Source organism: Protopterus annectens, chromosome 2.part0, assembly GCF_019279795.1.
Source record: "Protopterus annectens isolate FY-2018-M chromosome 2.part0, PAN1.0, whole genome shotgun sequence".
NCBI lineage: Eukaryota > Metazoa > Chordata > Ceratodontiformes > Protopteridae > Protopterus > Protopterus annectens.
The window spans coordinates 1,126,163,509-1,126,190,114 of NC_056728.1; the positions used below are offsets into that span (position 1 = coordinate 1,126,163,509).

Below are 26,606 nucleotides of genomic sequence, written 5' to 3' on the forward strand. Positions count from 1 at the left end.
CTTACAAGGATAATGTCTAGCTCCTCCTTCAAAATTTCTGCAATTCTCTTATCACACATTTTTTTTTCTTTTTTCTTCTATTTCTTGAACTTTAATTTCCACTGAAATAATGACTTTTAAGTTAATCTTCTATTACTCTCTTATGTTTTCCCGTGACATAATACCTCTTAAAACACTTCATATATATTCAAAATTATTTTCCCCAAGGAAACTTCCTTCTTTTTAAATGTTTTAATTAAGACATAATACATGTTTAATAATCCAAAATGAACAGCTGGATGCAACAGCAGCAAATTTCATTTCTGTTTATCATTAGCATAATACCCCTTTTCACTGTGTTTAACCTTGAACCCCAAATATTAAGTGAAACTTGCCTCCAATAATTATTTTTGAGTGTCTACTTGCAATCCAAACTGCTAACCCAGTTTAATATTCCCATCAATGTTCCATTAAAAAGATAAACATTTTTTGTTAAATTCCACCATAAAAGCTTTCAAAAACTTAGCAACTTCGATTAGTTTCTCAAAAACATTTCATGTTTATTTTAAACACGTTCTTGTTCCCCATAAGCAATTCTTAACATTTACAGCTCTGTCTCAGTAAAATGCATTCCTCTATTTTTCACGTTTTCTGCTCATCACATTTGCTTTACCTGTAACTCTGCCTTATCATTACTTTCTATTTCTGAAATTATTTTCTTAATCAGTACTCTGTTTTTACTTAATAAAACCAAAGGGCCTACTATAAGTGCTTGCATGCTAGTAGCTTGCAACATGCTCACTGCCACTTGCTTTAAAGGTAAATGCCTTAACTGCCACTAGCTCAGTATAACTATCTAACCTTCCTAACTCCTTCCCTATTAAACTGTAGAGCCCTTCCAGAGCTCTAACTGTAACCTTAAAGTTCCCACCCACCGTAAAACTCCACTCCCACTCCATAAACCCCAAATCCCCAGCTGCTCCCTAAACCTAAAGCTTCACACCCCCTCCCTAACCCTAAACTTCCAAATCACATATCAGCCTAAAACTCCTCTCTCAGTCCCTAACCTTAAAGTCTCCACTCGCTCCTTAAAAGCTAAAACCCCAGCTCCCCCAACCCAGAAATAAACTCCATGATTGCTCCTTTACCCTAAAGTCCCCTCCCACTCCCTGAACATAAAAGTTTCCTGCTGCTCCCTAAACCTAAATACACCTTGCATTTCCTAACGCTAAAACTCACCTCCTGCTCTTAAAACTTAAGTCTCCTTCTCGATCATTGCCTGAGACCCTAATGTACACTTCACATGGCTGCTCAAACACTAATAATGTGTCTGAGTAAGGTGTAACAACTGCTAGCCCAAACACACAGTCAAGTTTATGTGTGAACAGCAGCCCATATGAGCTACGTCCCTGTCTTTGAGAAATTGGAGTGCCTGGGACTTGAATTGTAGTACTAAAACCAGTTCATCAGTATTTGACATTGCAACTGCCAGATTTGTTCCTTTACTAGGTACGTTTTGTATCCATGCACTTTGACCTTGCTTTTCCCATCCACTACATTCATGACCATACTAAACCTTATTCCACTCGTAAGGCATCACTGATTGCATCCTCCTCTCATTTTTATTTTATTTTCCCAGCAACCATCAGCTATTACCTTTATTTCTGAACTTTCATATGCTGTTTTAATAAAGTCAGGAGTTTATCTAGGATTAACATTGTTAAAAGCCTTTAAAATATTACATATAACCAGCATGCCTTTCTTTCTCTTTCTGTATGTTCAGTATTTCTTTTATAATAAACAGCAATTCTCTTTCTTTTCATTAAACTCTATAGTCCCCCACCACTACTTGTATTACTTTTAACATTATTTCCCATATTATTTTCATTACAAATTTGTAATCCATACAGTAAATGATAACAGATCCATCCTTGCTTTCTTCCAGATAAGTTTTATCACTGCTCGGCATACCTAACTCATTCTAAATACCATTCTCTAGCCATTCATTTATAACTTTTTCTTCATCACACATTACAAAATGCAGAGATTAGTCACTGTATGCCTTGTATTGTCTGTTCCTCTACCGCACTTACAATCCTAATAAATTTGTCTTTTATTTTTTCTGTTACTCATCTACTTGGATTACATCTACATTTCTATCACATTGTTCAAACTGCATCCATAATTTACTCTGGCCTTTCCACTATTTCTGCTTTGTTTATTATTGTGTCCATCATAAGTAGTTACTAGGTAACTGAGTAGACAAATAGAGGCTGAGGGAATCAAACTCTGGACTTCAGGAAATAGCTTGTTAACATCTCATAGCCTCAATCCTCCATGCTAACTGCCAGACTTCTACTCTATCAACTTTTGCTTGAACTGACTTTTTCTATTCTACCTTTCAAAGTATATTTTTGCCCCTATTATTTCCTTCATTTCATTCATATAACTATTACTTCCCAAGATCGTCCTTTTAACCTTGTATATTCAAACAACTTTTCATAATATATATATATATATATATATATAATATATGCATGTGTGTGTGTGTGTGTGTGTGTGTGTGTGTGTGTGTGTGTGTGTGTGTGTGTGTGTGTGTGTGTAAAATCCATTTTTCTTTAAAATCGCTTATTTTACTTGTAAATAATTTGCCTTTTGTTGGAAATGATACTCACCACTTTATCAGTGCTGACCAGCATTGTCTTATTTCACATTCCTTGAGTAATAATAAATGATGATAATATTAATAACAATAATCATATAATTCCCGTCTTCAGCTTCACAGACCCTACCTGTTAACCTATATAATCCTTTAACATGCCTAATTTTAATGTCATTATGTGCTATACTCCATGTAGTACATTAGCCAGAGAAACCTACCATACACTTCTTTTCATCTATCTCCTTTAATGTACTTAAAAATATTGCAGTCGGTTTCTCTCTTTACTCTGCCTCTCCTTTATGCAAGTTTCATTTTATTTATTATGTCTAGCTCACCCACACCTTTTCATTTCTTGACATTCCTTAATCTCATGCATGCTATCCAAGCTACCCTGCCCTTAAATAGTAGTTTAAGTCTGCTGCAACTACTATCTCCATATTCAAAGTAACACATTTTGGACTCTAAACACTACTTACCTCTATCATTTTTACGTAACCCTTTGAGCAGTCTAAATGGAATTTTTGTTACATCTATTCCCATGTCTTTTCTCAAGGCTACGCAATAAGTCTTTTTTGTTAGATCTCTGGATTTCTAAATGCATAACTGATTGCTGACTTCTCATTACTTTATTTTAATCTCCATCTCAGTGCTTCAGTACTACCATATTTGCATGCTTGTGTTCATTTTTATTTAAAAATGTATTTGCTTATGCCCTCAATTTATATGGTAATATTTGAAATTATACAAGACTGCAACTGCCACTTTTGCCCATGTTACAACTGAATACATTATCTAAACCACCCCAAAAAAAGCTGTTAACAAAACAAATAAATAAATAATGGAACTTTTTTTCATGGTCAAAGGAACAAACCAGCTCCCATCTGAAAAAAAAAATGCAATCATTTCTTTTCTTTTCAGTCGTTAGTCTGGTACCAGGCAAATAAACAATATCATGCTTCACCCTTTCATATCTCCTCAAATCACTTAAGATGCTGTTTTATATTCAGAGATACTACCTGGATATTATCCTTTCACTTTTGGTGTACTCTTATTTAAATGTGATATGTTTCTTCCTCTCATGCTTTCTTACTCTTTTCCAACTGTACATTCTCCCTTTCTTCACTCATATTCCTCACTTCCTTTCCCATTCTCTTCAATCGCTAACACTGTAAATATGTTTGTGAAAGTAATATTTGTTTAGTCAAAAACATTAATTTAATACATTTTCACCTTCTTTCTTACTACCCCACATTTTTTTCCTCAACATAATTTCCACTATGTGCGAAACATACTTACTTTCAAAATATTGTACAACAGATATTGCCACCCCCAACAAACAACTTGGAAACTAAGTCTATACACTCAGAAACAATTACATGATCCAGTTACACAGACCTTTCATACTTAGCTCATGTGAAAGAGCATTCTACATCTGCTCTGTATAATTATATTCCAGAGAATATCAGGAAACTCAGAAATATACTTACATTCAAGAATATCCTCAGAGATCACCTTTTCAAACAAAATGTATGTAATAGCTTTAAGAACAGAAGATGATGCTCCTATGCAGTGCCTTCTTAGTGTGTGCTCTCTTCCCTACATGCTGATACTTCATCTGCTGCGCCATTTTGTATTGAGGAAATGACCTAATTTTGATCTTTTTCCATATTCTTTTACTACTTTAATATAAGTTGCCTTAGATACTGATAATACTTCTCCTTTCCATGGCAACCAACCAGACCTATATTAAGGACTTTTTTTTGGTTCATTTGAATAACTCATTTTGTTTCAAGATACTTGAGGAACATGTTTATTTCCCTGATCATCACTATGTTGACAGAGATTGTTGCTTCTTAGTTAAGTATTCATATTTTCATGCTGTAACTTTTCTTGAATATACTGTAAAGTTCTTCCTTTACTTTCTGAAGTCCAGGAAACTGTTGTATTTTTGCTTGGTCAGAAGCTTTACACATTTTAATGCACACTTTATTTATTTAAATTTGTTGACCGGGAGTGTCCGACTGGACGTAGGTCCATTTTTAGCAGAGGCCCGGGGAGAAAAGCTCCACAGTAACATAAGCAGACAGTAGTTACATTGGATTACATAGCGATTAACAATTTAACCTAGCAATTACTTACAACATATTTACAGATGAAGAACATAGTACATCAGTAGACAACTAGAATCTTTATCTGTGAAGTACATAACAGACATTAACAAATGTTACAATGAGAAGTTCCTGCTGTATAATAAGTACTAGGCTTATGAGCATCTGAGCTTGCTATAATCAAGGTAGTTAGTGGAGTGGAAAGATAGGTAGTGGTTGGATGGGGTGGATGATATTAGAGTGGGAGTTGCAAGGGCATAGCCAGCATGTTTTTAGGTGCACTTTTAGTAAAGTTTTGAAGTGGGTGCATGATGGTACAGAGGTAATTGTGGGTGGGAGTGAGTTCCATAATTTGGCTATGGCGCAAGAGAATAGTGCTTCACCAGCAGAGTTATTGGCTTTAGTGATCTGCAAGGGATTTTTGTTGCTGGATCTTAGTGGTCTGGTGGTGCAATAGGGTTGGAGTAGATTCTGGAGGGATGGGACATTTAATGGATGGTTTACTAGTTTGTGGGTGAGTGAGAGTTGATACCACTGAAGGAGGTGAGGGAGTTCAAGCCAGCCCAGTTCAGCAAGTGAGAGACAGTGGTGACTATGGTAGGATGCCCCTGTGGCAAATTTGGCGATTTTGTTGTAGCAGGTCTCTAGCTTGTTTAGATCACATTGCCTTAGGTTGGTATATATTGGAGAGGCATAAAGTAGGGTGGAGATAAGGTGGGAATTTGCTACTGAAATCTTTGCTGCTTTGGTGAGAAATTGCTTATTTCTGTATAATGCTCCTAGTTTTTTGTGGACTTTTTTTATGGTCATGGATATGTGAATGTCAAATTTTAGTTTATTGTCTATTTCCACTCCTAGCAATTTGGTGTGTTCAGCTGGGTATATAGTGGTGTTGTCTTTTGCTGTGATGTTAAAGTGAGAGTTGTTTTGAGTATGTTTGGTGGGGTGGAAGATGAGTAGTTTAGTTTTGTTTGGGTTGAGTATTAATTGGGCATCGGATAACCATGTTTCAACAGAGGAAAAGGCTTCCTGTGTGACTTTTTGCAGTTTTGGTAGGGACTGGGCTGAGCAGATGATGGTCGAGTCATCTGCGTATTGTATGAGTGTGCCATGTTTGGTGGCAGAGGCTAGATTATTGGTGTAAACAGAGAAGAGTAGGAGTCCAAGGATGGATCCTTGGGGAACCCCTATGGAGACAGGTAGTTGGGGAGATATGTCATTCTGCCATACAACGGATTGTTGGCGGTCAGTCAGGTAACTCTGAGACCAGTTGGTGACTGATTGTGAGAAGGATAGGTTATTGAGGACAGAGATAAGTTGTTTGTGTGGGACCATGTCAAATGCTTTAGATAGGTCTAGGAAAGTAGCAGAGGAGAGATAGCCATTGTGTTTATGCTGAAGGATAGTGTTAGTAAAGGAGAGTAAGGCAGTGGTTGTGCTATGGTTTGGTCGGAAACCATGCTGAGTACTGGAAAGAAGGTTGTTAGTAAGGAGGTAGTCTGAGACCTGAGAGTGTATGCATCTCTCTAGTATTTTGGAGAGTGGAGAGAGAATAGCTGTGGGACGGTAATTGGTTAGTTCTGCGGAGGGTCGGCCTTTGTGGAGGGGAATTATATGTGATACTTTCCACAGTGTAGGAACGTAACTTTCTGACAGAGATCGGTTAATCAAGATGGATACTGGGTAGGCCAGAGCATCAGCTGCGATTTGTAGGTATTCACTTGGGAGGTTGTCTGCTGCTAATTTGGTGGGTTTAAGTTTAAGTGTTTTTTATGTTGGAGGTAGGTACAGGAGAAAAAGAGAAGGCAGTGAGGAGATTGCTAGTTGAAGATGTGGGTTGGAGGGGAGGGGGGTTGTGTTGTTTAGCTAGTGATAGTATGGTTTGGGTGAAGTGTGTGTTGAATGAGGTAGCAATATTTTCTGAGGAGTGAGGGATGTTAAGAGGAGGGGTACTGACTTTACCTGGGAGGAGGATGGAGTTTATGGAGGACCAGAATTGTTTGGGGCTGTGTTGTGAGGAGTCTAGGGCAGACTGGTAGTATTGGAATTTGTGTTGCTTTATTAGCTTTTTGACTCTATTGCGTAGTTCTAGGAATTTCTGTCTAGCTGAGGGGGTTTTGGTTTCACATTATTTTGTAATAACGCCCTCCTGAAGTTTTGTAGCAATGATTTATATATCATTTTCAGGCATAATTAAAGCTTCTGCATTTATTTCCATATGCAGCACCTCTAGGAAACTACTTCCCTCCTCCATCTTGATGTAACATCCAAACCTGCCAACCCTGCAAAGAGTAGTTGAATTTCCACTCATCAGTATGTAAACCACCTTGTATTTTTTTGCAACTAGGCTATGCCTAGATGGGCTAAACCAGTCAATAAAAGGTAAATAAAAATGTTAATCATTCTAACCTTCTATCTTATTCTGCATAATCAGGGTTTTCATAGTGTTTTTCAAAATACCTCAGGATGGACTGCCTTAGCCCAATGTTCATCCATTATTATAATCACCCTTATGCTTTACATTAGCTGGTAGACTACACCTTATCTGTAGTTATCATGTGATGTTAAAAATGTAAATAATTTTAGTACATCCCAAATAAAGGTCTAAACAGTCTGTTAAACATCAGCAGTCTAAACAAATGGCCCATACCTGAATCCTGGAGCCTTTTAATGATTCAGGTACATTATCCAGAAAATGGTCCATTTCAATGAAAGTGTGCTGCTGTCAGACTAAATGCATGTTAAACTACAGTCTCTTTTTTGATAACAGGCCACATACCTGAGTGTGAAGAGGTGCCAGTCTTCTAAACCAATTAGCCTCCAAGTATAAAGATCAACAAAAGGTAATACAGCTAATGATATGGCACCCAAATGGCTACTTCAGCAACTAACACAAGGTGTTGACACTAACCTGAATTTAAGGTTAGAGTAAAAATCCCCTGTTGTCAGCAATTTGATAATTTAATTAGGAAAACAGGGCTTGAGAGGAGAAAGAATATAATTAAATCTGTTAGGTGACCATATGAACTGGCAGGTCCCTAGTAATGCTCAACTCAGAAAAGTGATAGCATTTCACATCACAGAACTGGTACAAAAACTCTACTAAATTAAATCCAATTCAGGGTACTGTCATCTTCATGGATGCTATACTAACATCCCACAAAGCTGTTGGAGCTCATTGGTAATCTTAAACACTTTTAATGGTCACTGTTCAGTGGCATCTAGGTGGTCCAAAATTCCATGCTCACTGCCTCTATATATTCAAGGTAGAGTCTTTCCCAAAAGTAAAGTAGAGCTATTTTGAGAATTAGAATGCACAGGTAAAACTTGATTCTAATCCAGCTCGAGTATTTTCTCAACCAACTTGCCCATAATTCAAGACATGCTTTCTCTAAGTAAACTAAGGAGACTGAAAATCCCCTTATGTCCCTGGATTTCATCCAAATTAAAAGTACTTCAAAGGGAAAGAGATTGCACTTGGGTTATTCGGAAGAGATGCAGTCATGTTCCTAACTAATCAGTTTTGCTGTCAATTAAGAAAGAGGTAAAGTACAGATCAATCAGTCTGTTTATATCTTGAATACACAAAATGTTGCCTGCTAGACAGACCAAATTGCTATAAAAACTCTCAAAGTAGTGTTAGGTGATTCTTCAAAAGCTTTCCCACCACAGTCATGCATCTAGACAATTCTTTGTCAGTCTATTCAATGATTGTATACTACCAACCTTTGACCATAGTGCAAATCCTACCTTCCATGCCCTCAAATCTGAACACATACCCTTTTCCCTAATGTTTACCATCCTTTGCATTTCAGGGAGATCTTTCCATATATAGTCTGCAAACTTCTGTTGAAACTACAGAAACTTGGTGACCCTAAAAACTATCTTTTGCAACCAGGACTTCTGAAAGTATATGCCCTTTGCATGGCAAAACATTTGGCTTATAACCATTTGAAATGTCAGAACCTGCTTCAGTGGGTCCCAAAATATGGAAACTGAATGGCTGAAAAAACAGATTTGCATATATCATGTCTGAAATTGACATTTCTCAGAATATTCCCTTTTCTCTGAGATATGGCAATGTCAGAGTTGATATTTATATGTTTGGGGTGTGGAAGGCTTGCCCCCCACATTGGGGGGTGCAGAGGAGCTTGCTATGTTGCAAATAAGTTTAAAGGAAAAGAGCAATGTTCAATATTCGCTTTTCTCCTGAATGTTCTACCTTTTTTGTTGGTTGTTGTGTTAGCACTCAGCATTACAAGTGCCAACACTTCTTTTGCTATTATTTTTAGACCCCCCCCCCCCCCAGGAATTTTGCTTTCTCTCCTCAAGCATACCATCACCTACCAACTACATAAAATCTCCTGTTCAGTTTTCTCACAGGATTATCAACCCACTGCAACAGTCTGCCTCACAACCAAGATGTTCAGAAAGATATATTCACCTGTTTCAAGCTTTTCTCCCTGGGCCTCCACCGAAAATGGGCTTCTACACAGTCGAACTTTCCCAGTAATCAAATGTCAATAAAGAAATAAATTAGGCTATATAAGCAAGTATTACCAGCTATTTCCTATTACTAAACAACTGTTGAAAAATCCGGGCAATGTGACTTTGATGTTAGTTGAACATAGTAGGAAGTTCTTTCTTTCTTCCTTCCTCAGATAAAAGCAAAACTTTGGTCATGAATATGAAATAGTTTGCATATCAGATGCCGTTTTTTGACTGTGAGTCATATGCATACCTTTCTTCCTCATACAAATATCATTGTTCTATCGCTACTCAGCTAACCAGATCATATTCCCTCTGCTCTCTCAATATTCTCTAGCTTATGGATCTCCTCCTGTCACTTTCCCCACACCCTCACATTTTCTCTCTACCTACCATTTCTGATATCACCTTTCCCATATTTCCACATGACATATATAATATATCTCCTAACCTCTTACCTATACTTTACAAAACACTTTTATCAGTCTTCCAACTTGTATGGCCTATGTTGACTACAGGATATATTTCTTTAATATAAATTCTAAGTCTGTACCTACTGACAGAGATGGTCTTGAACTAGTGTATGTAATTATGACTGCACTGTCCATCAACGTGCTGTTATGGTCGCTTCATAATGTTCTTATGCTAACGTGTTATACAACTGAATCTTTCAACTAGCAAATGTAATTATCACTGTGTTGTCCATCAAAGCATTCTACGGTCTCTGTCAAATGTTGTTACACTAATGTGTTATACTTATGTAATCAATGTAATTAATGTAGAATGTTACTGGAGCTTTTCTCCCCGGGCTCTTTTGAAAATGGGCATTAACCCAGTCGGACTTTCCCCAGTAAACAAATGTTAAATAAGTACATAAAATAAATATGAATTTCCTCTTGGCCACAGCATTTGAATCCTTGATCTTCACTCTTAGAATTGATTCTGGACAATATGGAAAAAGTTACATTCCTTCCAGCCAGTAATATTTAAATATTAGCATGCAGGAATATACAATGTTATCTTCAACATGTCATTCTTAACATAATGTTCTTACACAAACATAATTTTATTACACTGTACTATATATTATTTTCATGCTTATAAAAAGACATACAATTTAGTGAGATTTCCTGTACACAGAAAAAAACAGACTGTACAGTAGTGCAGCATTACATAAAAATTTATAATCATACCAGTTGTTTAAGCACTGCGTCCACGTGAAGTACGTTCACCTTGGCTACTAAATCCAGTATGAATGGAAAGCGGCATAAAATGAAAGGTACGGTGTCCTCATTAACAGATTCCTATAACATAATAAAGAAATAATGATAAAGTAGCTAACTTCCTCATGAATTCAATAATATCTGAAATGGGTGACTACTTGACTGAAGAAATGCTATAAGGCAGCAAGAAAAGTGGGCTGCAGATAACTCTAGAGCATTTAAACTATCTCAGCTTAGTGAACCATTTTTGTATATATGGACATATGTTCATATATGCTAATCTCAAACACCCACACCATCAGTTAGTATAAGGTCCATTCTATCTGAGGATCACAAAAGAACTCTGGTAGAAATTAGCCTGCAGAAAACAGCTGGGAAGGAGTAGGAAGAATCCAGAGGGCAGAATGGGTACTAAACAACAGCTAGGAAGGAGTAGGAAGAATCCAGAGGGCAGAATGGGTACTAAACACATTATTCTGTTTTTACATAATAAGAGTAAACAAAGTACAGTTGTGTACACTTACCATAAATGTAGATGTTCGAGTGTATTCACTGTTGCAGTCATTACATTTGGGTAATCTACTGGCAGGTTGCCCTCACTCAGCCTGAATAACAAAGTTTTGGGTCCTGCGTCGGTTGCTGTCCCTTTTTCCATGATGTCAGGTCATCAAGGGTATAAAACATGCAGCCGACGCCATTACATCAGTTTTTCTTGCCCCAGATATCAGGTGCCCCCAAATGGGGAGCCAAATATATATATAAGTAATTAAAAACACAAAAATATACCTCCAAACAAAAGCAAATACACCAAAAAGGCTTTTAAGCATAGCAAAGGAAAGTAGAGGTATTGTAAGAGAAAAATAGGGGGCTGGAGGGAGGGTAACCAGGACTGCAACAGTGAATACACTCGAACATCTACATTTATGGTAAGTGTACACAACTGTACTATGGTCTTCGTGTTTCACTGTTGCAGTCATTACATTTGGGTAGATTCCCAAAGCTATGGTTGGGAGGATGGATTTATACAGCATTAGGACCAGCTATAAGGCCCTGCAAAACAGCAGTGACAAAGCCAGCTCTGGATTTAGAGAAAATTGGTAGGTGATAATGTTTGGTGAAAGTATGAACTGAACTCCAGGTAGCAGCTTTGAGAATATCCCTGGTAGGAACACCTCTGAGAAAGGCTGTAGAAGTAGATGCAGCCCTGGTGGAATGAGATCTGATCCCCTGGGGGATAGGTTTTCCATGGTGCTTATAGCAGAAATGAATGCAATGGCTTATCCATTTAGAAATGGTTTGTTTTGAAATAGCTTTCCCCTCTTCCCCTGCAGCAAATGCTACCAGAAGTTGTTCAGATTTTCTTCGAGATTTAGTCCTGTCCAAGTAGAATCTAAGTTGTCTGTGTACATCCAATAAATGCAGAATCTGTTCCCCTTGTTCTGTGGATTGGGAAAGAAAGTTGGCAAATGAATGGACTGATTAAGAGCCACACTGGATACCACCTTGGGCATGAAGATTGGATTTGTCCTGAGTGACACCCTGTCCACATGAAAGATGATGAAAGGCTCCACCGCCATCAGGGCCTGTAATTCAGATATCCTTCTAGCTGAAGTGATTGCTAAAAGGAAGGTTGTTTTCCAGGAAAAAAATTTTAAGTCTGCAGTAGCAGCTGGCTTGAAAGGAGGTAGAGTGAGTTTCTCCAATACAAAGTTAAGGTCCCAGGCAGGGGTTGGAGCTTTCTTGGGAGGTCTTTTGGCCCCTCTGAGATACTGCTTTAGCAGACAGTGAGAGAAGAGGGGAGGTTCCATGTTGTAATGAGCTCAAATGGCTGAGGCATGGATTTTTATGGAAGAAAAAGACAGGCCCTTGTGAAGCATCTTAGTTAAGTATTGCAAAATCTGAGGTAAATTGGGCACTGTTGTGCTCATCCCTTGAGATTGATTCCAGGCACAGAATCTTTTCCATTTGTCAGCATAAGATTTTCTAGTACTAGGTCTTCTCGCCTCCAAAATGACATCCCTCACAGATTTGCTGAGGGGTGCTAAGGGGGGATTTAAATGATAAGCCAAGCTGCAAGATTCAATGTTTGGAGCTGAGGGTGCAGAATTTGGTTATCCTGCTGAGAGAGTAAGGAAGGTGCAAGGCAGGTGCCATGGAGAAATTTGTGACACACTGCGCAGGAGCGGGTACCAGTGTTGGCGAGGCCAGTCTGGAGCAATCAAAATCATGTTTGGTTTGTCCTGAAGAACTTTGGAGAGCAGAGGCAGACACTGATAGGTTTTTCCAGCTGAAGGACAGAGCATCCACTTTCCAGGCTTTTTTGTGAGGTGTTGTAGTGCAAAATTTGTCCAACTGCTAGTTCTGGGGTTAGGCAAAAATATCTATGTCTGGGCTCCCCCATTTGTGTGTCAACATGTTGAAAATCCATGGTTCCAGTTTCCATTTGTGTGGATCCATGAGATTTCTGCTTAGTTCGTCTGCCAGAGTATTCAGCTTTCCTGGCAGGAATTGAGCTTGCAGTTGTACTTGGTAGCTCAAGGCTGTGTTCCACAATGCCATGACTAGTCGGCAGAGGGGGTAGGAATGTGTACCCCCACTGCTTGTTTATGTACCACATCACCGTGGTGTTGTCCGTCTTTACCATTAGTTGTCCTGGTTAAAGGTAGTCCTTGAAGGCTGTCAGTGCATTCTGTACAGCTAGCATTTCTTTTTGATTGATATGAAGGTGCATTTGATTTGGGCTCCATTTGCCCTAAATGCACTTTCCTGCCAGATAAGCCCCCCCCCATGTATAGTCTGATGCATCTGTAGTTACGGTTTGGATGGCAGGGGGTGGTGTGAATTGCAGTCCCTTGTTTTGGTGGCAGGCCTCTGCTCACCATAGGAACTCTAAGCGCAGGCAAGGTATGATAGGAATCAATGCTTCCAGGCTGTGACAATGTTGACTCCATAAACTTTTTAAGTACCACTGAAGTTTCCTCATATGCAGTCTTGCATATGGAATTAGAAAAATGCAGGTCATGAACCCCAAGGCTTGCAGTATTTGACTTGCAGATATAGCAGGGTTTTTGTGGCCACCTGTTTGAAGTAAGTCACTAAATGAATTTGCTTTTCTGGCATAAGGAAAGCCATCTGGGCAGTTGTATTCAAGCTTGCACCCAGGAATGTAATTTTTTGAGAGGGTACCAGTTGTGATTTCTTTTTGTTTATGGTGTACCCTAGACAAGTTAGAACCCTTTTTACAAACGCCAGATGTTTTAGAAAAATGGTCTGGTTTTCTGCCTGAATTAGACAATCGTCCAGGTATGGATATATTTGAATATTTCTTTGCTTGCAAAATGCAATTACTGGAGCCAGGCACTTTGTGAATACCCTGGGCACAGTAGACAAGCCAAAGGGCAGTGCAGAGAACTGATAATGCAAGTAGCCTGCTTTGAAGCGTAGGTATCTTCTGCAAGATTCCCTGAGTGGGATATGCAGGTAAGCCTCTTTTAAATCTAGGGTTGCCAACCAGGCATCCTTGCCTAGCATAGGAAGTAACTGTTGAAGAGTCAGCATCTTGAAATTTGGAACGCCCAGAAAGGTGTTTAGAGTAGACAGGTCCAGAATTGGATGCCATGATTTGTCTTTTCTGGGTACCATTAAAAGTCTGGAATAGAAACCTTGTCCCTTTTCCTCTTCTAGTACTAGTTGAATACCCCCATGTTTAGGAGGGAAAGTACTTGTTTCTGAGCCTCTGCTCACTGATTTGGGGGCAGGTCTGGCCACCCGTTTTGAGTTGGCAACGTGTGGAAATGAAATCTGTATCCCTGGGACACTATATTTAAAACCCATTTGTTCTGGGTTATAAGTTGCCAGTTTTTTGCATGCAGAGCCAGTTTTCCCCCCAAAGGGGTGGCTAAAAGGTAAGTGCTTGGTAATTTTAAAGGAAAGTCATTGAGACTGTTTACCATAGGGTGGAGTCTTGTTATTTCCATTTTTGGAAGAGGAAGCACCCCATTGCTTAGTTCTGAAAGTCCCTTGGGACTGAAACCTGTTGCTTTTGGAATGTCTGGATTTGGCTTGAGTGGCTCTGGAAGGAGCTGGAAAGGACCGGTTCTTAGTAGGCCAGTGCCTACTAAATCTAGGGGGTTGCACTTGTAGGAAATATTTCACAGTCCACATAGATTTAGCTTTATCTTCCATTTTTTTAGAACTTCTTCAGACTTATTGCCAAACAGGCGGTCCTGCTGCAAAGGAGCATCCAACAGTTTTGCTTTAACATGATCAGGCAGAGATTGCTCCTTAAGCCAAGCATGCCTTCTAAGCACAGACCCAGTAACAGTAGCCCTGCAAGAGGCCTCTAAAGAATCAAAACCACATTGCAAAGTATGTTTTCCAACTTGTTCAGCTGAATGCAATAAATCCTGTAAATCTTTATTTTCCACACAGTCAGAAATCAACATCATTTTCTGTTTAAGCAGTCCCATGATATGCTGTTGATATTTTAGCATATGGAATTGACAGTTTAAAGCCCTGATTGCCAAGGTTGCAGAAATATAAACCTTATTACCCCATTTATCCAGCGCCCTGGAGTCTCTATCAGAAGGGGTAGGATTTTTAGCAGTAGAAGCCTTGATGCCCTTGGGCCCCTGAGAAATGGTTTCAGGTTCCGCAACAGGATTTTTGAAAAGGAATTTAAGGGACTCAGGAACCCTGTAGTACCTGTCTGGTTTACTACGGGCTAGAGGCAAGGAATCAGGGGCCATACTGGATTCTGAAAACACATCATCAACAATGTCTAATACAGGGGGTATAGCCAAAGGTTTATGCTGAGGTAGAAGAAGGAAATCCCTAAGCCTCTTTTTGGATTCAGAGAAATCCTGACTTTCACAGTGGAAATGCTCGCTTAGGGTATGTAAAGTTTCCCCAAAAGAAAAATTATCAGGGGGAAAAGACGAGGGGATGGAATCCTCTGCATCATAGTCCTCATAAGTAGGGATGGACAAATCCATGTCATTAGAAGAGTCAGGAGAAACAGAGTCCCGTTTAGAAGATTCATAGTTAAGTTCAGCCCTAGGCCTCTTAGAAGGGGGGGGGGGGTTGACTACCCCTGATTAGAGTAATTAAATCTTCAGCCATTTTGATTATTTGTTTTTTAGGTATAGAGGCCTGAACATGTGGCCTGGGCATAGTTTTTTTTAGACATAGACCGAGGTTTAGGCCTTAATATTGAAGGTGGAGTCAGTTTAATATGCAAGTCTGTAGTGGCTTAAATACACCCTCAGAAGCCGGTGCCTGCACAGCGGCTCCGGACCCATCCAAGGTAAAGACATCCGCCGGTTCCATAGGTGAAGCATCTCGCGGCATACCGGACTCCGAATGGGTCTCAGTAGAGGCCTGCGACTCAGAAGTAGCGGTTATCAGGGGCTGCGAAAGCGCCTCACTGAGTACCAGCGAACTGCGACTGGCTTCGGAGAAGCGTCGTTGGCAGTTTTGGACCTCAATGGCCTGTCTCTGTCTTTTTCTTTGCGTTTTTTCGGTATTCCGGTAGTCGGATGGCTAACCAAAGTCATTTCTGGATAATTAAACCGAGAACCAAAATATTTAGAAGCAAAAATATACCGACAACAGATAGTGCGCTGATTAAATAAAGCACAAAACTGACAGCAAGGTACGTCATGGTCTGGGCCTAGGCAAGGAATACAGTACAAATGAAAATCCTTATGAGGTATTTGCTTCCCACAAGTAATGCAATTATTAACATTTACGGACATCGGTAAGGAGCAAGAAAAAGTTTCCCCAATGGGGTACTTAGCTTTTAGTTGAAGACTTTGGTTCTGAAACTCGAAAACGAAAATTTCAGGAGTCGGCCAACTGGCACTTGTGAACTGCTTCTGCTTCAGGCACCGTGCAGCAAGAAAGACTGATGTAATGGTGTCGGCTGCATGTTTTATACGCCTGACAACCTGACATCATGGAAGAAGGGACAGCAACCGACGCAGGACCCAAGACTTTGTTAATTAGGCCGACTGAGGGCAACCTGCCAGCAGATTACCCAAATGTAATGATTGCAACAGTGAAACACGAAGGACATTTCCAGAGTGAAAAGAAGTAGATAAAAAATACAGAAATGGAGGTAACTATGACAAATGACATGGAAAATGAGCTTGTGGTATTAAGGAATAACTAAGATTAGAAACATATATGGTTAAAATCATTGTACTTAAGCACCTGTCAGACATGACAAAGTCTTTGCTGAGGCTATAGCTTTGTGTTTATTTTGTTGTGATTCACAGAACTGGATGGTATCCATGTGATGACACACCATAAACAATGCAAACTCAGATGGAAGCCATGCAAATACATGCTAATCTGTCTGAGGTATATCATATGTAAATTGATGGGAAAAAAAACTCTGTAAGCCAGGCTATGTGAATTATTGGAAGCAGAGTGGCACACAAGTCTGGTTTCACATTAAAGACCATCAGACATACCTCTTCATAGTTCTACAGACAGAAAACCCAGAAATGCCACATGGTGCAGTGGTACTTCATTAAGGCCTTTGGTAAAGTGCAGCACAGAAGGCTGGTGAGGACAAGAAAAGAGAATGGGTTAATTCTCCAAATGACTGGTAGTTAGAAAGGTGGAGGCAGTTATTAGGAGAGTGTTTCCTAGCTAGAACCCACTAAGTAGTAGAATGTAGTACAGAACAGTTGCAGGGCCCACACTGTATATTGTTTTGAGACAAAATGTACAGAAATTCAGAAAAGAATCAATTTGCTGCCAACACCAAATCCATTGCAAACATCAGCAATTAACCAGGGAAGTAATCTTTCAACAAAAAACACTGGTAAAGCTAGTACGGTTGCAGACAAAAAGCATCTAGAATTTAATGATAGGAAAGAGAAGTTAAGTATATTAATAAAGGACAGTATATCTAGTGTGAACTAGAGAAAATATGTGAGAGAAGACTTGAGTACATGTGGTCCATGAGGACACTAGTGAGAATAAGAACCTGCAAAAAAACACTGCCTGGAATCCCACACCACATTGCATAAGAAACTCTAAGGAGCAGCACTTCACAATCATTAAAAATACTTCATGAAAATAGTGAAATACTTGTCTCATTTAAAGGGGCAGCTTAAATGATAAAATGCAGTTGGCATTAACTGTCACACTGTTATTGCTGCTAAGACACCGACTTCAGGCTACAACTAGCAACTGCTGTTAACAATTCAAAATAATGTGGATATTTGTTCGAGGAACTCTCATTTTTTTTCCACTCACTCTGGATCTTTCTCACACAGTCTGCATTTAGGAATCCTGATGCTGGACCTGCACCAAGCTAACATCAAAAATCAAGATCACTTCAAGGAAGCTTCAGTGGATCCCTGCAGTTCACAGCAACTACAGCTGATGACTGTCCTATATTCCTGGTATGGGGGCTCAGATTACAGTACAAAAGCATACAAGTCCAAAGCCAAAAGATCAAATGCCTTCAAAGGAATAACAATTCTACCACATGGCTTACATTTATACAAGTCCTTGACTGAATTCAATTAAGATTGTGCCCATCAGCAAGACTAATTAAAGTGACATCTCATCCCCAGAAAAAGCTAACATATTAAATGCAAAATTGTTCCATAAACCTCTATAAACAATTATAATAATTAAATAACATTTAAATTCACTTCTTGATTTAGCCCCCTTGGCTGTAAGGTTCCAAAATTAATTATTAATTTTGTTTCTAATGCCAATAATTTACCCCAAAATTCTTCACCTTGACAAAAGTGGGGATTGGCCAACACACTAAACAACAGGTTAATATCAGAATTGCCATGGACATTGTAAAAATGATACTGCTGTTCCCTCCTTCTGCAGGTAATGCTTATTTTCAAATTCAAAGCAATTATGCCTTAATGAGAATTCCAAAAGACAAAGTAAAAAATCTGTGCATGGACCCTCACCTATCATTTTTCTGACTGCTTCCATACCCCACAAATTCCTAATGCTAGTATACAAAGATTTGACGTCAACACTTGCCCAATAAAAATCCTCCCCCCATTCTATACCTTAATCTGGTCAGAGAGCTCTTTACCATTTTTAATATGTGACATGATCCTGGCTAAACGGCCCTTGAACTGAGAATCCAGAAAAATGCCCACATTTTGGAAATACTCCCCCTTTCCTGATACGATTGGTCTACCTGGGGGATTAGTAAGACTTTTATGAATTCTGGGTATGACTACAAATCTTACCTCTTTGGGATTCTTAATATGTAATTTTCTAACATCTGAAGCAGACAGAAATCCAAATCTTTCCCCCCTCTCAAACTCTTCTAATAGCTTTGCATTAAATTCAGATACAGGGATATTGGGCAATTCTTCATAAACAGCGCTGTCCCCGAGTAAACCCTCAGCCATATTATTATATTGCTCCCTGGAAAGAATCACCCAGTTACCTCCCTTGTCAGCTTGGGTGACTACATAATGCTGGTTAATTTGTTGTAAATGTTGTAATGCATCCCATTCACCTTTATTTAAATTATATTTTCTATTTACCATTTTTATTTTGTTGTAGTCCACTTCAAGCTGTCTGCTTAAGATATTTTCAAATATGCAAACACTAGTAGAAGTCCTGGGAGGAAAAACGGTACTAGTGTAAGGTACATGGGGTACCACTAATCTTCCATACCCAGTCATAAAGCATGCCCCCACATTGCCACTATCTTCAGGCTGATCAACAAATTCACTTGTGTCACAAAAATCATTCTCATAAATGGATAAGTTAAGCAAAGAGTCATCATTGTCATTAAAATTAATGTCAAATTGACTTGTAATGCTATCTTGAATATCTGCACTTCTGATGCGATTTTTAAAAAATACTTTCAAGTGCAACTTTATGCAGAACCGAATAACCTCCAACGTAAGGTTTACCAGACTGGAGAAACACACAGGGATGAACTTCACCCCTTTGTCTAATAACAGCTCAATATCCTCATTTACAAGCAAATTGGACAAATTGACAATTTTTAAATGGTAAACTCCCTCTGAGCCGTTCCTTCAGTCACATACCTGTTGTGGGCACACAAATTCAATCCCCCATTATGGTTGCACATTGCCTTTTCTATATCTTCTCTGCTGGAAGTTAATTTTTCCTTCTCCTGCTCTTGCTGCCTGTATTGGCGTTTCCCTGCCATTTACGACCCCGGCCTGTGCATTGTTGAGGTGTTCCCCATTGGCCTGATGAACTTGCTGCTTCCTCATTTAATTCCTCGAAGGAAATGCTCTTTTTGCCACTGGATGCTGTTTCTGTAGATGAAACAGATGTATCACGCTGATGTCGCATTCTCTCATTGGCCAGCCGACCAATGGTTCTCCCTCTCTTTGGTTTACACTGCCAGGCAAAAATGAGATTGCTTTTGTAATCATTTACATCACGCTCCAATTTTCCCCTCTTACAGAGCATAACAGCCTTCTCCACCTTATCGACACTGGATTTTATATCTTTCATCTTGCCGTTTGATTGATACAACTCCAGAAATTACCTTAAATGGGTTTGTAGCTCCAAAATTTCAGCCCGTACATTTTCTTCTAATCTGACATTGCGTCTAATGAGAATCTTAAGCCAACTTTTGGTACAGGCTAAGGAGGCAGCATTCCATTCTTGTAACAGTTCAGCTTCTTCCTCAGCAAAATCAAATGCAAGCAAACAATTGATTCTTAGCCCCTTATGGGGTAAAGTCCAAGCCCACATATTTCTCCAAATGTCTAATGTCATAAGAGTGTTACCTCCTTGATCAGTAATTGCTCCAGTCTTTCAAAATCCACCTCATAGGCATTTGCCTCTCCCAATGACCACGGATCATCACTGGCAATTCTTTTTCTCTCTCCTTTCACATATAACAGGAAAAGCATGAACCATCAGCTGCCATGATATAATATTCCACTGGTTCCAACAAATCCAAATAACATGAAAACAGATAAGTGCAAAGCCAAAAGAGCAAAAAAAAAAAACAGGAAACCGTGGAATAAAATGAATGAGTTTACTGGTGCATCCAGTACCTCGGCTTACATCTTCAAAGGAATAACAATTCCACCACACGGCTTACATTTATACAATTCCTGGATTATAGGACAAACTAGACTGACTATGATAAGAACATCACATTTTACTCATTCTTTCTAAAGAAGATAAAATAAATTAAGCACACCTTTTTAGCATAGGCATTTATGTCTTCAATATAACCCTTTTTGCTCCTGCACTCCAAATATAAAAATTATTTATAAATCTACAATTTCCACATTTAACTGTATAACACATGTTAAATTAGTCCAATTATCCAATCATGCACCCATTTTCTAAATAAGCTGCCTTTCAGAGGGTTATATTCACAAAAAAACAGACTTATCTATTGCCAGCTCCTCCTACAAGATCCCCAAGCAACCTGAGAAGCATCCCTCCAGCATGTCCTGGGCCTGCCCTGAGGCCTGCTTCCTGCTGGCCATACTAGGAATGTAGCCTGTAGGAGACACCCAAGGATGCCCACAATCTGTCCCAAGCCATCTAAAGTGACTCCAGTCTGGTCCAAGGAGCAGCACTAATCCAGCATCCTCCTGGCTTGAGGAACTCCTCACTACCTTGAGAAAATAAGGACAGCAGCTACAGCAAACAAATTATTTTTTGCTGCTTAGGTGCATGTCTCCATGATATCATCATTTTGGCATTCCCAAAAGCTCACAGGGAAGACAAAGACAGAGGCACAGACTGATTGTTTCTTTCTTCCTCAGCACAGGCTGGAATAACACTTACAGTACTGCCACTATTGCATCCTTCACTTATCAGTTTCAAGCTCCTGTACCCTTATTCATGAATGACATCTCGAGATACTGAAATTCCACCAGGCAGAATAGCTGTTCCCTTCTCAAATGTAAACAGCAATTCACTCTTTTCTGACAGGCATCAACGGCCTCTGATTCTGAAGTGCTGATCTCCTTCCAGACAGCTTCACATTCAGCAGAGAATCACTCCAACACATGACAATAACAATCATATGATGGCTAGAGGACTTCATTGCCTGTAAACAGAGATGGAACCTTTACTTCTTACTCTGGATATTCACTGAATTTTGGTTGCATCTTGATATCCTGATCATAAATACCATGAACAGAAGAAAAAAAATACACATTTAGTGAAGTTCTATATCTGTCTTTGAATGCATGTATGTAAGATAAAGAATGTGAACAAGACTCTTGCTTTACAAATATTAGAGCAGAACAGCATGCTGCAGCAGCCCCTAAAAGACAACCTGAGGTAGATAGTCACATGTACTCTGCAGATCAACAAAATGTATGCAGGCCATGATATCAGACTCCCACAATTCACCTCCAATATCACTGTAAGGACAAAGATTTGGAAAGCTGTTCAATGGAGAAGATAGAATTTGCATTGCTTCTCTTGAATCAGATACTCGTTTACTGAATAAAGCTCTCTCCAGCACCATGACACAGGAGCTTCCAAAGGCAAAGCTGAGTAGCATGCTCATTTTATAACATGCAGCATACCTCCTGGTCCTCCTTTTTTAAGATGGGACCACCACCTCCCATTTGCCAAAAGACAATGTCTCCATTTTCCAAATAATATTAAAAATGCATATTAACCATAAATATAGCTTCTTCAGCATTTATGGGCAAATCTCATCCACTCCTGCACTTTTACTAACTAAAACCTGTTTAACAGCCACGGTGACCTCATTTATCAATGGAGACCCAGTCCTAACTATCGTTGTGGGCACAGCCTCCTCAAAGGAGAGGGTGTCAGTTGGGTGTAAGAGTTTGTCAAAATGCTATTTTGAACTGCCAGCAACATCCCTTGTTGACATCAGTGATTATTCTTCTTACTCAGGACAGTCTGACCAATGCACCCATCTTCCTCTAGGTTTGCCATCTAAGGCCATCCAACAGTGAGTCTCTATGTCCCAACTAAACTCCTCCAATATCTAGGGCTCTGAGTGACTGCTGCAGCTTACTGTCTTCAGTGACTGTTGCCATTTATTAGTCAAATCTAGGGACACTCTGCTAGCAATTCACAGAAAGCCATTTTCTTTACCTAGACACCTTCTTTCCCCAGGTCACTGCCATAAGCACCAATATCCATTAGTGTCTTTCTGTTTCCTCAACTACTAAGGTCTTAAGATAGGGTCATGTTGACACTCCAGATTCCTAACTTCACTTTGCTGGGAAAGATCTTCTGGAGATTGGAGTTGTACTAGTCCAGCAAAGAAGCATTTCTCATGTACTCTCAGGATGCCCTCACTACACATTTATGATCCAATGTCTGTACAGCCACTAGCCAAAGATGTTTGACCCATCTCACCTTGAAATGGTGTTCAGCTGACAGCTCAGTAGCTCTTTTAACCCTCATACCAGAAGGTAAGACTGCGGATAGGATGACAAGTCTAGGTAGTCATTGGTAACCTCATGCCCCAAGGTTTGGTGGTATGAACAGCACCCTGAGCCAAGATGCACCTGCTTGGAAACAGCCTTGATTTTAAAATGGTGTTCTTTATGAAAACACATTTCATGACAGAGTAGAAGTACAATAAAAGTTTTTGACATGTGGGCTCAGGTAGGGCAAGCCATTTTGCATAACTATGCCACTTCATGGGGCTCCATCATTCTAGAACTAGTGAGGCAGAATGTGGCATTCTACATTAAAGCACCCCTATTGCAGTCTTCAAGTAGGTGAAATACTCTGTCTTTCCACAATTTACAGCTACACTGAGGTGACACTCTATGCTATTGGCTTAAATCATAATCATCATAATTCATCCTGCTCCTGCCGCTTGACTGACACTACAGCTGAGCCCACCCCTTGCCTTTGCCTTGCCCTTACCTATCATAGACTACCATTGCAAATGACCCCCTCCATATAGCTTCCCAGTGGTCACGTGTAGTTTAAATGCAGAGTACATTTTTTTTTAACATCAGAATAAAACAGCAGTTATATGCAATATATTTACAAGAGATGCATAAGCATTAAATGGATGCTTGATAGGAGTTTCATATTTCAAACAAAATAAATTAGATGCATGTCATTTAGATATTTCAAAATGCTACTTTCAACAGCAAATACAGTATTTTAAGCAGGTTTCTTTTTTACTGGATTATTCTCAAACTCAAAATATGAGCAAAGCAGTTGCTACTAAAGCTTTCTAAAAGAAAACAGTGGGCAGGATTCACGAAGCCTCAGTGTAAGAGTTATAACTCATACACGGAGGCTGCAGTTAAACGGAGTGATGTCAGCATGCTTTGCATATTAATGAGAGCATGCCGAATCACACTTAAGGCCAACACGGTCCGTGTAAGACAGTAGGGGGCATGTCCGTAGGCCGAGCCCTGTAAGTGGACACGCCCCCAGAAGAGGAAAAGTACCCAAAGTAAACACCCACGACAGAGTCCACGGAAATGTGAATAAACAGAACACAACACATGCCCCCACAGACTATGAACAGAAAACATATAAATAAACATGTTTTATATATTTTTTTAAATTGTAAAAATGTTTAACCATGAGTGCGCTCGTTTGCTGGCGTGCCGTAAGCGCAGCTACAGTTAGCAGTCAGTGGGAAAGCATATAAGAACTAAATATGCAAAATAAGCCAGGAAGCAATAGCGTAGCGGTAGAGATGTTGGCTGAAGAGCAGATATTCATGGTTTGAGCCCCCACAACACCATTTTTTTTTTTGCAAAATAAGCAGGAAACAAGTCCCTGACAAATATGTACACATAAAACCACAATTTATGTAAAATGTAATGAAATAGCCCATTTATACTGAAGACATGTGAGGTAACAAAAGAATAAAAAATGCCAGATGTGCTCATAGCTGAGCTACAGTTTAACAGAGTGAGTGCATCTGCCCGTAGATGAGCAGTGGTTTAACTGGTGCAAAATGAGTGCCTGTAGCTGAGCAGTGGTCTAACATGCTAAATCTATGTGCCCCTAACTGAGCTGAGCGTAATATGTGTTCCGATAGCCAAATGAGGCTTAAACCAGCGTACCCCATTTGCGCGGAGCTGCGCACCGTGCAAACAAGCTAACCGACGGGCAACGTTGAGCAAGCCGTATCAAAGCTGCCTTTACACAGACACACCCCTCAGCATGTCTAGACAGTCATGAAAAATAAAAAGCAGTGGCCAGGTTTGAACCCAGGATACTATACACCATAGTCAAGGTACAGAACCACTAAGCCATGACAGCAGTACCTAGAAATGCAATAATAGCTAATATATAGGAATGAATACAAACTACAGCATGACAATGCAGGTTTACTGAAGTTGATACAATTCCAAAATGGCCAATCACAGATATGCGGGAAAAACGGACTATATAAGCCCCATAGGCGGGAATACACAACATAAACGATTGTAGAACTGACCTGCAGGCAGAATGACAGGAGTAGGAGAGGGTAGTTGCTTCCGAGCACAGAGGTGGGGTGTTGAGGAGTCCAGGTACATGGTCTGGCTCCTAGTCCATAATCATGAGGCCCAACTCATGCAGGGCCAGGTCCTCTGGGGAGCATACAGGGCTGAGGCGTGGGACCGGTTGGCTCATGATCTCACCAGTGCCACAGGGATTCCAAGGACTGGTGAGCAGGTCCGTCACCACCATGCAGACCTGAAGAGACGCAAGCAGGACCAACTGAACCTTTGGATCCAGGAGGCCCGGCAAACACCCAACGCCCCACTACTGAGTAAGTAACATTTAATTATGTATGTAAGAAATTAAACTAGCTGATATTATGGAGATGTGTATTCCAATATTACTTCATTTATATTACAGCTGCAGGTGTCCGTTCTGCGAACCGCAGAGCCTATGGCGATAGGCTGGTGCGGTTGCGCCACCAGGCAGGTCAGTAATCCACTACCAGTAACCGTAAAGAAATATAAAAGTATGACAGTCAGCAAAAGAGTGCAGTGTAGTCAGTAAGGAATAAAATCTGCAAGTAACAGTGTGAAAGTGTCTGCAAGTCATGCTTGATTACAAAAGTGTATTTCAGCCTGTAAGTTAAACCGACAAATGAAACTGTCTGACATATATTCTGAAATAAAAATGCCCTACCTGTAAGAAAATAGTACACAACCTGCAGCAGGCTGAGAAGTATAGCTGCAGAAGATGATGAAATCACATGTGTGAAATATATCCCTGTGGAAATACTGAAACATGACAGAAGTGAGACTGCTGGAAAGGATTGTAATAACTACAGGTAAAACATGTCAATAAAGCTTAGAAGTAAGTACCATCCTGAATAGTAAAATGAAAGCAAGTGAGAGAGTGTGAGAAAGTATCATGAATCCAGCAATACAGTAGTAATAACCCCTGAATAAAGTATACTGCAGTCAAGACAGAATGAAATGCATGTGAGATTCAAAACCAAACAGCGAAATCTGTTCAAAGTGTTGCTGCATGTGGAATGTGTATCCCAAAATCTGGATATGTTGCTTTCAGTCTGAAATACGAGATAGGATGATTGTCTGATATACCAAACATCCACACTTGTCTACAGCTATATAAAGCAAATGTAGCAAGATGATGTAGCTGAACAAAGCTAGATATGAATGTGTATGAAGAACACTAAAATGTATATTGATGTTGCAGTAACAGTCCTATCACCAAGGTGAAATAGTTATCATATAGGAAACTGTAGTTAGAACAGTAGTGTGTATATAACTGTAGCTATTAGAAATGTACAGCATATGTATTGTTATTCGAAGGTGTTAATATTACTTTCTTTACCCCACCCTATAACCACATATAACCCATTCCACGTGAAAATGGTATGTGCAATCACAATTAACACCCCTGGATGTTTGTCCTGTTGGGTCATATATATCTGCATGTCTGTTGATGCATCTGCCCTGTTCATACATCCGCACCTGATGGCCTGTTGCCATCAATTAACCCTGCATGTTGTTGGACTGTGTATTTCTGTTCAAATTATGCATGTGTTATGCACGCTGTTCAATGGTGTGAATATCTGGGTGTTTGGTTAATGGGAATACTAATGCATGCTGTTACAACTAATTGTGAATGGTATTATATGTCACTAACCAAACTGTCATGACATAATGCAAAACATAGGACGACAGGGAAGGCGGGTTCCAG

The 26,606-nt window shown here is 39.6% G+C and overlaps 1 protein-coding gene across 1 annotated transcript in view; it reads right to left on the reverse strand.

The window, feature by feature from the left end:
* Positions 1-26,606, reverse strand: part of LOC122793371 (probable E3 ubiquitin-protein ligase HERC6) — a 962,939-nt gene that overhangs the window by 372,386 nt on the left and 563,947 nt on the right. Inside the window, exon 15 of the mRNA XM_044061322.1 lies at positions 10,431-10,541. Within this exon, the coding sequence (XP_043917257.1) occupies positions 10,431-10,541 (111 nt within the window). The remainder of the gene's footprint in view (positions 1-10,430; positions 10,542-26,606) is intronic.